The 14,352-nt window shown below is 64.7% G+C and overlaps 1 protein-coding gene across 2 annotated transcripts; it reads left to right on the top strand.

Moving 5' to 3' along the window:
- Nucleotides 1–95: 95 nt before the first annotated feature.
- CASTOR1 (cytosolic arginine sensor for mTORC1 subunit 1) lies at nt 96–10,616 on the top strand. Of its 2 annotated transcripts, none has more exons than XM_026076597.1 (8): nt 96–162; nt 5,974–6,167; nt 6,482–6,614; nt 6,864–6,987; nt 8,203–8,316; nt 8,468–8,550; nt 8,912–9,006; nt 9,329–10,616. In XM_026076597.1, exons 1-8 carry the CDS (start codon nt 138–140, stop codon nt 9,392–9,394), a joined length of 834 nt encoding a protein of 277 aa, XP_025932382.1. In that variant the 5' UTR covers nt 96–137; the 3' UTR covers nt 9,395–10,616. The 2 variants fall into 2 exon arrangements, with proteins under 2 accessions (XP_025932382.1, XP_025932381.1); XM_026076596.1 differs by lacking the exon at nt 96–162 and adding an exon at nt 185–259.
- Nucleotides 10,617–14,352: the final 3,736 nt, after the last annotated feature.

Here is a 14,352-nt window from a genome sequence, read left to right as displayed (position 1 = left end):
TCAGGGCGGCGGGGTGCAGCCATGCCCCGTCCGGAGCCGCTGCGGTGCCCCCAGCCTGTCCCGCTTCAGCAGCGCTTGTGTGTTTTGGCAGGTGCAAGTTCTTCAGTCTGACGGAGACCCCCGAGGACTACACGATCATGCTAGACGAAGAAGGCTTTAAAGGTACCGTGCGGTGGCTTCCCCTGTGACGGTGTCCCTGCTGCAGCAGAGGCCGTCAGCTCTGTGCTAGGCCCTGGTCTGAGCTCCTGAAACAAGTTGTGTAAGTTCTCGGTGCATCCCCGCGGGTAGCTCGGTCAGATGCTGCGCACACCTGGATGACGCAGGAGCCCGCAGACGGCGATGCTTTGCGCTTCGAGCTTTGTGCTTGTGCTGTGGCCAGCGAGTTGTAGCTTGTACCATGCTCATCCCCCGGGGAGGGCTCACGGGCCGCTCGGAGCTGCCCGTGGAGCTCCCTTCTGTGGCAGCGGCTGTTGCTTGGGGATGTGCCGGCTTGCCCTGGTGAGGTCTTGCCTTGGCGCGCCGCTGGCTGCGTCTCCGTAATAACCACTTCCAAGGCAAAGTGGCGTCTTCACGTACTTGACAGATGAGTGTGGTGTGGAAAGCGTCCCGGGAGCCCGTGTTGCAGCAGGCCTTCAAGGGCCGCACGGTGGAGCAGAGGCAGGCAGGGCAAGCTGGGATAGGGGGCAGGCATCAGCACCCTCCCTGGACGCCTGGGCAGGGTGGGCTCATTGCTGCAAGCCCGGCCGTGCCACCCATCTCACTGTGCGGGTGCTGCTGCCGGAGCAGCTGCCAAGTTGCTGCGAGCGAGCAAGGTGCTGCTTAGCAAGTTCTTCCTGCGGCTTCTTTCATGTCGCTGACCTGCCCGGCAAGTGCTGGGGCCGGTGGCGCTTCTGCCGCACGGGACCAGTTCTGCGCCTGCCTCCCTGGGGAGCTGCATGTGGGACCCATGACACCCTGTGGTGGCCTGGGTGCGCGGGGGCTCCCGGGGAGCTAGGCTCAGCCCAGAGCAGTGCACCCACCCCGCGCTGCGCCTCACCCGCCGCCGCCCCACGGGACGCGCTCGCCTTGCGGGCAGGGTATCAGCAGAACGGGCTGTGCCGGAGGGGCAGATCCTTTCCCCAGCCGGGTGTTCCCGGCCGCTCCCACCCAAACCTTCCTGTCGCAGGACAGCGGAGGCTGCAGGGAGCCAACCGGATCTTCTCTCCTTGGCCGTGCCCCAAGGAGCAAGGGTCACCGGCCCGGCTGCGGCGGCTCCCGGGCAGCAGCGCTGAGGGCTGGTTGCATCGCAGCACTAGCTGGCCGCCTGCAGCTGACGCTGGTCCAGGCCTCAGATCTTCTCACCGGGAGCCAGTTTCATTGACTCGGCCCCCCCGAGCCGTTTGCTGGCAGATCCCAGGAGCTGCCTGCGGGTCCGCAGCACAGGGTCCCCCCCCAGAGCTCTGCAGCGGGGCCTCGGGAGACTGGGGCTGCTCCGCAGCCCTCCCTGCTGCATTGTTTATCGATCCATGTTTGTCCGCGGGCCGCGATCCCAAGGGGGGCGGCGGGAAGCGCGGAACAATGGGGCTGCGGCACCCGCCCGGCCTGGCGCCCCTCCGCGGGGCTGGGGGCTGCTGGCGCTGCATGCAGCCACTTCCTCGCCTTGGGGGCCGCAGCTGTCCCTGGCACGGTGGGGCTGCAACCCCAAGGCGTTGAGCTTTGCAGCGGGCTGAGAGGCTCAGCTGCAACCTCCCCCCATGCCTTATTTTTGGGGGATTTGCTGCTGGGTTTCTTCTGTGCACGGCCGGACCAGCAGCTGGGGGAAACCGCTAGTGTGCACTGGGTGTCCCCCCCGTGCCGCTCCTTCTTGTGCAGGACTGGGCTGGGATGCTGCGGCCCTTGGCGCAGCTGCGGTCTCAGTGCTGCTGCTTTCGTGGGTGTTTGAACCGGACCTGCTGGCGGAGGGGGGGGAAGCTCATGAGCTAGCTGAGGCCGAATGAGCCCCGGGACTGCACCCGCTGTGCTCCTGGGGTCCCGTTGTGCTCCCGGGGCCTGTTGCACGTTGGTGCTCGGGCTGCTGGTGACCCGCCGCGGTGGCACCGCAGCTCGGGGTGGCCCCGTTGCCCTACGCTGTCGGCAGGCTCTGCAGACACTGCAGCGCCTTGCAGTTCCTGGTGGTCTTGAAAAGAGATTAGTAGGAAGCGGTGACCGCTAGGACAGGGCGCGCGGCTCCCAACCTGCTGGCCCTGGGAACGCGCAGAGGCTGTTCTGGCGCTTCCTGTGCAAGGAGCCAGCCGGGGGAAACGCCTGCACAGTGGCGGCAGCTGAGGGAGGCCCCTGGAAGCTGAGCACGTTTCTTCCTCCGGGCTCGCCCAGGCCATGGGAGCCCCGTGGCTGGCGCTCGGGAGCCAGCTTGACCCAGCCGAAGGACCCACAGCAGCTTGCGATACCCCCGTCCTCCCTGCCGGCCTTGGGAGCCAAGGGCAGGCGTCCGCCTTCCCGGCTGCAGTTGCAACCCAGGAGACCTCGAGATCCGGCCTTGGGCCGGCCCTGCCCCAATTGGCGGTTTCGGCAGCCCCAGCATCGGACCCGGCCGTAGCCGCCCGATCCGGACTGATGGTGGTGCTGTTCCTGCAGCTGGCATGCAGCTGGGGCGATGGAGGTCCGGCAGCCTGGCCTGCACCTTGCTGCCTGCGTGTGGTCTCCTTGCTAATGGCTGCGACCTTGGCTGAGGCCCCTCTGCCCCACAGCGGGTCTGCGGCGCTGGCAATGCCGGGACGGATCACGGATGCTTTGGCTGTGGGGAGGTGAGCTGGGCTGCTCTCCCTGCGGGGCAGAGCTTGCTGGGCTCCAGCGCTTCCTTCGAGCTGCTGCTGCTGCTGCCCAGGAGCAGCAGGACGCCAGGGCTTCTGAACATAGAAACCTTCTCCTGCTCCGCTACCTCACTGGCGTGATGAGTTTGCCTTCTCAGCTTGGCTGTTCCACTGCAGACCCCAGCTGAAATACCAAGTTATTGACTAACTGCTGCATTCCCAGATGAGGCTCTGCTGGGCCCGTGGCTTGGATGGGGAGCAGCGCTGACCTGGGGGGATCGGGAGGACCTGCCAGAGCCCTGGCCTTTCCAGGGGCTGACCTATGGGTGCTTTGGGGTGGGGAAGGGGGACGTGAGGAGTCCTGGCCTGGGGGTGCTGCTCTGGATGGTGAGTGGGTTGGTCCCCTTGCCCTGGTCACCCCAGTTTTGCTGTGGGGCAGCACCAGCCCCTTCGCGCAGCGCCCAGTGGGAGCTAGCGGGCTTGCGAGCGGGTGCCCGAATGAAACATGGGAGGAAGAACATAGCCCCGATCCGTCCCTTCCTGGGGAGAAGGGGCGTGGGGCAGGAAGGAACCCGCGAGCGTGCCTGGGCCCTGCCAACAAAAGCAGCTTTTCTGGAGCCAGCCCTGGCGCCCGGCCAGCGTGGGCTCAGCCCCAGGCATGGCGCTCGTTGGAGCTGACCTGGGGCTCCGCTTCCCCGCGGGCACCAGCTTGGTGTCCCTCTGGGACAGCGTCCCAGTCCCTGAGCATCCCTGGCACAGTTTGGCTTTGTGACACCTCTCTGCCCAGCCAGGGACAGGAGACCTGGCAGCCCCAGGGCCCTTGTGGTCTGGCTGCTGGGCAAGGCTGGGGTGGCACGCACACGCGGTGGGTTGATGTTGTGCACCCCCATCCCTGTTTTTGGAGTAGCTGTGTACCCTGACACCCATCTCTGCCTCATGGCCAACTCAGGGCAGCCGGTGCTGGGAGGAGAAAGAAGACCTGGGCTTGGAGGCTTCATGGCCTTGGCCCTGCTCTTTCCTGAGGCTGAACTTGTGCTCTGTCTCTCCACGTCCAGGTGTAGGCTGCTGAGCCCCTCCAGCTCATCTCACTTGTGGATGTGGGCTGGCAGTTCTCAGGCATGCAGGCCTCGGGGCAGCCCCTTCACCAGGTTTGGTTGAAGGAAACTTCTTCTCTCAGAAGGTGCAACAGTCCTGGGCCCCGCTAGTGCCAGCGGGTACCGGGGCAGCTGCCATTCCCACACCAAGGGAAGGGGCTCTTCAAACGCCTGTGCTCCATCCAGGTCAGCCTGAAGCTGAAGGAGCTCCTCGCTGTGCGTGTTATGCCCATGCCAATGGGCAGGGGTCCAGCTCCAACAGGAGTCCGGGCCCTAAAAATCAGGATTTCCAGCCCCTGTGAGGCTCTGCAAGAGCTGCTTCTCTTGATATCCCCTTGGGCAGGTGCTCGCGCCTGGGATGGAGAGAGCTGAAGCCCCTGTTTGCCGTAAACCCTCTTAAGCCTAATGCGAATGAAAATAGAGCCTGGGAAGCTACTGGAGCTGTTGCAAAGGGTCCAGGATTTCACCGGACCGCCTGGACCCAGTGCATGCCGCCCCGTGCCATACCCAGCACTAGCTGAGGGCCGCGGCCCGCTCAGCAGGGCTCTGCGCTGGCTTGGCCTCCAGCCACTTGTGGAAAGCAATCTGTGCGTGCTGGGCTTTGCCCGGTTGCTGGAGGGGAGCTGAGGATGTCTGGACGTCGCCTGACGTCCATTTGGAGACAGTGGGGCTGTGCTCGCCGTGGGATCCGCGGCGGGGAAGTGGGAGCCGTTCCCATCGGATCGGCGCCCGGCACCTGATGCAGTGAGCCGCAGCCAGGGCTGCGGTTGCTCTGTTTTTGAGATGCGATTTTTTTTCTTTTTTATTCTGCCGAGCGCGGGGGAGAGCAGGCTGGGCCCTGTGCAGCCGGGCTGCGGCACAGCTTTGCCATCACTGTCTGTGCCGGCGGCTCCATCCCGTCCCCCTGAGACAGGGAGCGCGGAGCTGGAGCAGGGAGGCGTTGCTGCTCCCCATGCTGTGACCTTGCTGGCGATGGCTGTGTCCCGGGTGGTGCCGCTCTGGTGTGACGGGTGCCCCGGGTTGCTGCTTTGCTGGGTTTGACCGAGGTACGAGGTGAGCCTGGACACCCCCCCGGTTTTTCTGCCTGTGCCGGATCGGCTTGCAGCCCCCGTTGCCTTCTGGTCCCTCTTGCACCGGGCTGGCCCTGCCCCAACTCCCCAGTGGTGCGCTGCTGCGGGCACCGCCAGCACCCAACATGGCTCTGTCGGGGTGCCTGTAGCCTTGCCACGCTTCCTGGGTGCCTGTGGTGTGGCACCCATGGGTGCTGGCAGCGGCAGGGCTGGTCGCAGCAGGGCCATGCAGGAGGGATGGGGCCCAGCCCCGGCTGCCAGGGTTGGGGACCGGGGGGGGCTGGCCCTCCCTGCTGTGGCCAGCAAGGCTTTGCTGTGGCACGGGCAGAGTCCCGCATCCGGCGGGGCAAGGAGCAAGCTTGGACTTTCCTGTTCCCGGCACCCTGGAGCCGCTCCGGTTCCCGCACCTCACAGAGCCGTGGGCACCTCTGCAGCACCCAGAGCCAGGACAGGTGCCGGGGGCTGCGGGGAGGTGGGGAAGGGGATGCCTGGGCCCATCTGGGAGACGAGCAGGCAGGCGATTGCAGGGTGCAGCGGGTGCATCCTACTGGCATTTCTGGGGCTGTTCCCGTTCTTGGGAAACACCTTGCCACCTTGGAGTTGCAGCAAAGAATGTGGCCGGCTCCTGGCATGGGGGTCTCATGCAATGAAAACTGGGGTCTTTTGAGGCCGGCTCTGCCACCTCCTTCCAGCATGGGGCTGACGCACCCCTCCAATGGGCACAGCCCTTCCCCACGAAGCCGGTGTCACCAAGGGCTGGATGGGCAGCTCACCTGGCTGCCGGCGAGGACAGGGCTCTGTTGTTCCCCCCCAGGCCTGGGATCGGCATGCTCTGGGCTGGCTGCAGACACCCATGGCCTGCCCCAGCTCTGGGGGGGACGATACAGCAGCTTCTGGCCATGCTTGAAGCAGGCTTGGTGAGGCCAGCGTGACTCCATGGCTCCCTGGTGGGCTCTCTCCAGCCTTGCTCTTCCTTGGCCCTCGTGCCTCAGTTTCCCCTTTCTGGCCCTCCTGTTGCAGAGCTGCCGCCCTCAGAGTTCATGCAGGTGGCGGACTCGACGTGGCTGGTGCTCAGCGTTGTGTCCAACGGCAGGGCCTCCTCCGGCTGCCAGGCCACTGGTGTCACCAAGATTGCCAAGTCGGTCATTGCTCCGCTGGCCGAGCACAACGTCTCGGTGCTGATGCTCTCCACGTACCAGACGGACTTCATCCTGGTGAGTCCCGCACGGCAGAGGGGGAGTGTTTGCCTTCAAGGGGCACGTGCACCCCACTGGGGACAGGGACAGAGTCCTGCAGCACCTGCACCTGGCAGGCTGCTGCTGTGGCAGGGTGCTGAGGTCCTGCAGAGCTGGATGGGGCCACCCAGCAGCCCCTGTCCCCTTCCCCACTGTCCTGGACCTGGGTGCCACTTGGCTGTGCAGGGATTCTGGCCCAGTTTGGGAGCAGATGGGAATGTGGATGCTCCTGCAAGGGGGCTGAGGCTTGAGGGAAGTGCTTGTAGCCCTGACTCTTCCCACGCTCCTGCCAGGTCCGGGAGAAGGACCTGCCCATGGTGATCCACACGCTGGCAGGAGAATTCGACATCTACAAGGAGGAGAACGGCGAGTCCGTCCCTGTCAACTGCGATGACGTGAGCAACGGCTTCCTCAAGCCCAAGCCAGGTGAGCGCCTGGGCTTGCCCGTGGCCCTGCGTCCCCGTGGCTGGCCAGGTCTTGCATGCGTGCTCCTGCTCCGGAGGCTGGATCCGTGCCCCCAGGGCCACCCCGCTGTGCCCTGAGGGATGTCGGGCTGTCACCGCTGTGGCCACGGGGTGGCACTGCTGTGCTGTCCCCAAGCAGCCGGAGCGCTGGCTGGCGGGGGGGGGCCTTGGGTGCCCTGCCCAGGGTGATGGCACGCTGTCCCCCCACCAGCTGCCAGCCCCACGGTGCACCCCGTGCAGAGCCCCCAGAACCGCTTCTGCATCCTGACCGTGGCGCCCGACACGCTGCCTGCCATCGCCACCATGCTTATCGACGTCCTCTTCTACTCCCACAGGTGGGTCCCCGCGGGTGCTGGCACCTCGCGCGGGTGCTGCTGTTAGGCAGGAGGCTGCGGGGCGACCTGGCACATGAACCCTCGGCGGTCGCATGCACACCGTGTCCTTCCCAGCCTGGCACCCCGTGCTGGAAGGGGTCTTGGGGTTCCCAGTGCTGTGCCCAGTGTGGAGGGTTGCGGGCTGGGAGGGCTGGTGTGGAGCAGGCAGGGTTGCTCCAACCCATGGCTGCTAGAGGCATTTGCACCATGGGCTTAAGGAGGTGCTGTGGGTATTTGGGACCTGCTGGGGTCCCTCCAGGCTCCCCTGCTGCCCCGCTCTGGCCTACCCGGGCCACAGGCTGCTCCTTCCCTTCCCTTCCCCAGCCACCGAGAGAAATGGTGTGTTTCATCCTGCCCTCTGCTCCCACCACTCTTTCAAGCTCTGGATGCATTTCGTGAACTGGCTTTGCTCTCCCAAGGGTGTCCCAGTGTCTGGCCGCTCAGGTGTTGGGGGTCCTGCTGCTGACTGGGCTCACTGTCCCTGGGAGATGGGAGTCCCTTGGAGCATCCAGCCGACCAGGCTGGCTCCGAGCGCTGCCGAGCTGGGGGAAGAGGCCACCTATTGCAGCAAAGCCCGGACAGGGGGGTTATTGCAAAATAGGAAGCCTTCTTTTGCAAAAAAAACTGTTTGAAACCCTGCACAGGGACCCGTGGTGAGGCTCTGCTCCCGCTCAGGACTTCCTGGTGGTTGGAGCTCTGCAGCGTTGTCTGCTGGGTCCCTCTCCCCGTGGGGACACGAAGCCTCAGGACTCTTGCTGGGAATTCACCTCCCCTTTGGGTTAAACTTTACATTTCACCTAGTCCAGGCACCTGGGAGCACACAAGTGCAACCCTGTTCAGGCTTGTCTGGGAGCAGATCTCTTCTGAGGTGCAAAGAGCAGCTGCTGTGTTGACTTTCCCACTCCAGAGGTACCGCGGTGCTTCAGAAGCATGCAGAAACGTGGTTGCAGCCAAGTCCTGCAGGCTGCACCTCCAGTCCCGGAGGCTTCCAAAGTGCAGAGCACACCCGCTCTTGTTCTGGGTCTGCCCCCACCCAGGGGGTGACAGTGAGACATCCAGATGTGACACTAGTAGAGGCTAGCACCCCTGGGTGCTGCAAGCCAGCCCTTTCCCTCCCTGATGTCAGGGCCTCTGGCCAGCCCGGAGGTCGGTTCACCCTGCTCCCTCTGTCTGCAGTCCCCCGAAGGAGGCTGGCCCTGGCAGCCAGGACCTTGACACCATCACCTTCTTTGCCTTCTCGCTGATCGAGGGCTACATCTCAATCGTAATGGATGCAGAAACCCAGAAGAGGTGGGTGCCCTCCGCGGCTCAGCGCGGCTCCCCAGCCTCGTGTGCTCCGGGGACCCGTCTCGGGGCTGCGTGTCCCTCCCTGAGGCCCCGGCTCCAGCAGGTGCCAGGTCTTGGGGGATTTTGCACCCAGGGTCCCCCCCTGCTCTTCCAGGTTCCCCAGTGACCTGCTGCTGACCAGTTCCACGGGGGAGCTCTGGCGGATGGTGCGGATCGGTGGGCAGCCCCTGGGCTTCGGTAAGCGTTGCTGCGGCTCTGCCTGCCATCTCGGTCCCCTGCCCGGGTTATCGGTGCCTTGTCCTGCTCAGTGCACCCCTGGGGGAGCCCCAGTGCAGAGGGGACATGGGCAGCCTGTGGTGGAGCAGGGTAGGGTTTCCCCATGGAGCTCAGCACCCATCCGCTCCCCACCCGCGGTGAGTGTGGCCTAATTTCACCCACACTATTCTCAGGATTGCTTCGGAGTGGAGCTGGGGGCTTCCTGCAGCTTCGGGCTTTGCCTCTGCTGCTGTCACCTGGGGGCTGCTTCCCAGATGTCCTAGCTGTGGGGCCATGTCCCCTGCCACACCTGTGCTCACCAGCGGGCCCTTTGCCTCCCCAGACGAGTGCGGCATCGTGGCCCAGATCGCCGAGCCACTGGCCAACGTGGACATATCGGCGTACTACATCAGCACCTTCAACTTCGATCATGCCTTGGTAAGCTTGCGGCCACCCGGCTGGCGGGGAGCCGCGTTCCTTCACCCGGCCATGTACCAGGCTGCAGCTGTGGGCAGGGAGGCATCTGGGCAGACGTTCCCCGCTGGTGAGGCTGTCCTGCCCTCGGCCAGCTCTGGCAGGCTCTGAGCACTGGCTCCATTCCTTGCCTCTCCTGGCCCCAGGCGGCGCTCGGGACTCAACTGCTCTGTTGTACTGCTGCTGCTGGGGTGGGAGGTGCAGGAACGYGGCTCACCAGGGGGCCGGAGCGCCCCGGGGGCTGCATGGCAGGAGCCGGCGGTGCTGACATGGGCCCCGCTCCCAGGTCCCCGAGGATGGCATTGCCGAGGTCATCGAGCTGCTCCAGCGACGCCAGGAGAGCGGCAGATAGCTGTGCCTGCCCCACGCGCTGGCCGTGGAGCCACCCGGCCTCACTCTCCGGCGCGGTGGTGACAACGGGTGGCCCGGAGGCGATGGCCTGCGCCGCGGGAGGACGATGCGCCCTGATGCTCCTGGCCCTAGGCGTTGTTCCTCTGGCAGCACTGCCCCACGCGGGGCCTGGCAGAGGCTTCTCCTGCCCCGCTTTGGCTTTGGCCACCTCCAGGACACCATTGAGCCCAGGGTTGGTCGTCTTTTCTTTTTTTTAGGCTGCCTCCCCCCCGGCCGGGATGGCCGGCGCAGGGCCAAGCCCGGGGGCTGCGCTGCCCACCCGCACAGCGTAGCGAGAGGTGGTTCCTGCTGCCCGGCCGTGGGGGCCGGGCCGGCACGACAGTATTATTTGGCCACTGGGGGAGGAGAGAGAAATCTCCACTGTAAAACCCCGGTGGCGAGGGAGAGGCTGAAGGGCAGGCGTGGCCCTTCCTCTGCCTCAAGCATTCCTTGGCCTGTCACTGCTTGCAGCTAGTGCTGCTTTAAAAAAAAAAAAAAAAAAAAAAAAAAATTCTCAGGGCAGGAGTTGGGTAATTTGGGTAACAGGGAGGAGAGTATCCCCCCTGGGGGCTGGGGGACAGGGCTGGACCACGTGTGGGACTGAAGCTGTGATGGTGGCAGAGCCATCGCAGCTTGGGATTGGCACGCAGGGGCCAGAGGCTGCTTTCTGGCCCCTTTGGGCTGGGGCAGAGGTTGCCTGGATGCTCCCAGTGTTTCTCCCGGGCACCCCCAGCTCATGGGCCTCTGGGGCTCTGCCTTTCCTGCACCTGCCGCCCTTTTCCTCCCACCCAGGAGGCTTTCTGGGATTGAGGGATGGGGCAGCACTGTGGGGAGCAGGGCTCCTTGGGGCTTCCTCCTGGCCCAGCCCATGTGCGCTCCCCACCGCCAGGAGCATCGCTCCAGCGCTCGGTGCTGCTCCAGCTCTCCTCGGCTGGGATCTGCTGCCCAGTGCTGCACCTGGATGCCCAAAAGCCCTGAACTGGGGATGCTGTTACAGTGACCTACCCTGTCCCCCTCTGCTCCAGGGGACCCCTTCTCTCTTTGTCCCCTCAGGATGGCCCTGGGGGCTCCTGCCCAGGGCCCTGCCTCTCACTGGGGTGGGGGGGAGCAGTGAAGCAATGTTTTCCAAGCTATATTTTTTCATAGTTTTTACTGAGTCAATAAAAGTGCAGTTTTTCACATACCGCATGGCTGCAGGTCAGTGTTGGCTGAGAGCCTGTCCCCATGCACAGGAGCAGGACTGTGCTGACCCTCCGAGCCCCTTTCCCTGTGCCGAGGGACCTTCTTGCACCCTGCTTGTCTGGCCCTGCCCAGGGTGCCCGATGGGTCCCCGCCTTGCAATTCCTGCACAAACTGCTGCTGGCAGCATCTGGGACTGCCAGCAGCGGTGGCACCAGAGCCCGTGAATCCCTGCATGTGGACAGCCACAGGCATCACTCGGGTCCTAAAGCACAAGGTGAGAAGTTGGAAACCCTCTTCGCTGGGATCAGCAGGGCAGAGGAGTGATCCCACGCACTCCCCGTGCTGCAAAGTGGCCGGGGAAACCAGCGCTGGAATGTGCTGCCTCCAGTTGCCTCCTTTACGGGCAGAGAAGCCGTGGCACCCTGCGAGTCAAAAATAGGAGCAGCAAAGGGGCTCGAAGCGTGGCTCCCTTGCTGCGGGACGCTGCTTGCCCCCAACCTCAGAGACACAGCTGGCAGGGCAGTGTGATGCTCCCGTGCCAGCTGCGGTGCAGGTGCTGCAGGCACCGAGCTCCCAGTGTTGGGGCTTGGCTGAAAAAAGCCACCAAAGCCGGGTGCTGGCTGCTTTCCCCTTGCGTGCACATGTGGGAGCCCATGGGGCCTTGCTGCTTCTCACTTCACTTTCTTGGCAAACGTTTTTGGTCTTTCTGACCTTTTCCAAGCAGGGAACAAGTGCCAGCGTCCCCCCACAGGCCAGAAGCAGAGCCGAGGGATGCACTACAGCTGGGCGAGCTTGTCCGCGAGGTATTTCTGAGGCTGCGGGAAGCGGCCAAGGGCTGGTGCGGCAGGGTAGCTGAGGCCGCACGGCCCTCATGACAGCAGTGCCCGCTGCCCAAACTCACCTGGGAGGTGACACAAGTGATTTTACAAACTGGGGGGGGTGCTTGGGCGCTGCCGGAGCGGGGAACCCCCAGGCCATCCTTCCTGCTGAGCAAGCAGATTTCCAGCCCCCCCAAGACAGCTCGGAAGTATCGGCACGTCGAATAGGGGCGGCCCCGGCACGCAGAAACCCCCTGCCGGCTGCAGCCCCCGGCTCCCTGGGAGCCCCGCGCCCGCTCGGTGCCGCCCTGTCCTTTTGATTGAAGCGGGACCGTTACAAAACCTTCCTTGGCCCCGGCCCCGAGCGCCGGAGCCAAGCTGGAAGCGAAGGGAAACGCTCATGGAACGGCCCGGGCTCGGGGCCGCGCCGCTCCCGCGCCTGCCCGAATAGCGGCGGGGGGAGGACGGGGGTGGGAAACTGAGGCACGGGGCACCGCGGGGCCGTGGGAGGGGGCGCCCCGGGGGGGGGCAGCCGCAGCCCCCGGCCACTCCTCCTCCCTCCTCATTCCTGCGACCGCAGGCCCGGGGCCCCCGGAAGGACTCGGCCCAGCCCAGCGCCGCCCCCGCGGCCGCTCGGGGCCACCCGTGGGGTCCAGCCGCCGGGCAGAAAACGGGCAGGAAGCCCTGCCGCGGGCTCTGCAAGGGCCGTCGGTGCGCGGCGGTGCCCTTCCCTTCGGGCTCGCCCCCCTGGCGTGTCCCAACCCCCCCCCCCGCTTCTCCACGGCACGCATCGCCCGCTCCCACGCCGCTTCCCGGGGGGTCTCCCAGAGCGGGCGCGCTGGGGCCGCGCACCTCGGCGGGGCGCACGCTGGCGGGCAAGCGCGGGGCTGCTGCTTACGGGCCGGTCCCGTCGCCGGCCCCCGCTGTCCCCGGCCCTGGGACGAGGGCTCGGCGCTGGCCGCACGGGAAGGGCCCGGCGGGGGCGACCCCGCGCCCTGCACGCGCCGGCGGCCGGGGCGCCTCTGACGCAAGCGGGCGCTGACGCCGCCGGCACCTCGCACCCGTGTCGCGGGGCCGGGGCTGAATCCAGGGCGGTCCGGCGAGCCGCCGCGGGCAGGTGGGCACCGCCGAAGAGAAGCGGGGCCACGCGTGGTGGCTGAGGCCCCGTGGTACCCACCGGCCTCGCCGGCCGTGTGCCCCGCAGCCACGCGCGGCCCCTGCGCCGTGGCCCGGCGGCTCACTCCGGCGTGCGCTTGCAAGATCTCGATTTCCTACGAAGTCCCCAGCCTCTTTCCTTCCTGTCTCACTCTCTTTTCCAGAGTCATGAGACAGTGGTGACGCRCGCCGCGGAGATTAAGAAACTGCAGTCAGCCAATGCGGTCACTGGCTCTATTTTTAACCGCGTTGGGTATTGCGCATTCTTCCACGACGCGCTCCTCTTTCATCTTCATCCTCCTCCGATAGGTGTGCAGGGAAGGCTGCTACCTCCGTGCCGGTGACCGCGCTTTTTTCTTCTTCCTTCAGAGCCCAGCAGAGACCTGCGGTGGTGAAGAGCAGATGCTTCCCGCTGCCACCCAGCCCCGCGGTGGTGGCACACTTCCCCAGCTGGTGACTCAAGAGGATGAGCCACCCGTGTACAGCACCGTGCACCCGCGTGGGCACCCTCAGGGTAGCAGCCCAGCTCCAGGGCTTTCCCGTGGCTTTTGGAGTCATGCAATGAGCCTGCTGGATTTCAGCACTTCCTGCTTTGCACAGTGCAGGCCCTGCGTAAACTCCTTGGATTTTCACTCTGCAAGGTCCGGGGCGGTGCAGAGACTGCCAGATTGTCCTGTGGCTCTGGGGGTCTCTTCTGGTGGAGATCCTCAGCGGCCCAGGTGCCAGCATGCAGCCTCAGGGACCATGGCCCAGCTCCCTCTGCCAGCCAGTCCTAACCCCTTGTCACGCACTCATGGGCATGGCGTGGGCTGTGGGCCGGGGATGTGAGTGGATGAGCGGCCAGCTTGGTTTTGGAATAGCTAGAGGGGTGGATGGATGGGGAGATGGATGGATAGGCGGATGGATACATGGATTGGTGGGTGGATGGATACGTGGATGGGCGGATGGATGGATAGGTGCGTGGATGGATAGGTGGATGGGGTGGGTGGATGGATGGATGGATGGGTGGATGAATAGATGGATGGATAGGTGGATGGATGGGGTGAATGGATATGTGGATGGGTGGATGGATGGATAGGTGGATAGGTGGATGGATAGGTGAATAGACGGATGGGGTGGATGGATATGTGGATGGGTGGATGGATGGATAGGTGGATAGGTGGATGGATAGGTGAATAGACGGATGGGGTGGATGGATATGTGGATGGGTGGATGGATGGATAGGTGGATAGGTGGATGGATAGGTGAATAGACGGATGGGGTGGATGGATATGTGGATGCATGGATGGGGTGGATGGACATGTGGATGGATGGATAGGTGGATACATGGATGCATAGGTGGATGGATGGATGAGTGGAGTGAATGGACAGCTGGATGGATAGATGGGGTGGGTGGATATGTGGATGGGCTGGATGAATGAATGGGGTGGATGGGTGGATGGATGGATGGGATGGATGGATATGTGGATACATGGATGGATAGATGAGTGGATGGGTGGATGGATGAACAAATTGCCTTTGTCAAACTGTTGTGATTTCTCCTGGAGACAAGGAACTTACGGATCCTTCTTCCCTCCAGTGTTGTCCTACATACAACCTTTGCCAGCCCCACCAGGCCAGGATGAGGAAGCCCATGGCCTGACCAGATGTGACTGTGGGCCTGTGCCCAGCACCTGTCCCTGGCAGCCATGCCAGGCCCTCCAGAGGAGGCCATGGTAGCTCCATGCTTCCTGGGTCCTGAGTCCCATCAGCGCCCTTGGGGCCA

The sequence above is a fragment of the Apteryx rowi genome, unplaced genomic scaffold (assembly GCF_003343035.1).
Source record: "Apteryx rowi isolate R43461 unplaced genomic scaffold, aptRow1 scaffold_434, whole genome shotgun sequence".
NCBI lineage: Eukaryota > Metazoa > Chordata > Aves > Apterygiformes > Apterygidae > Apteryx > Apteryx rowi.
The sequence above is the reverse complement of the archived record's forward strand: the minus strand, read 5'-3'. Positions and strand labels throughout refer to the sequence as shown.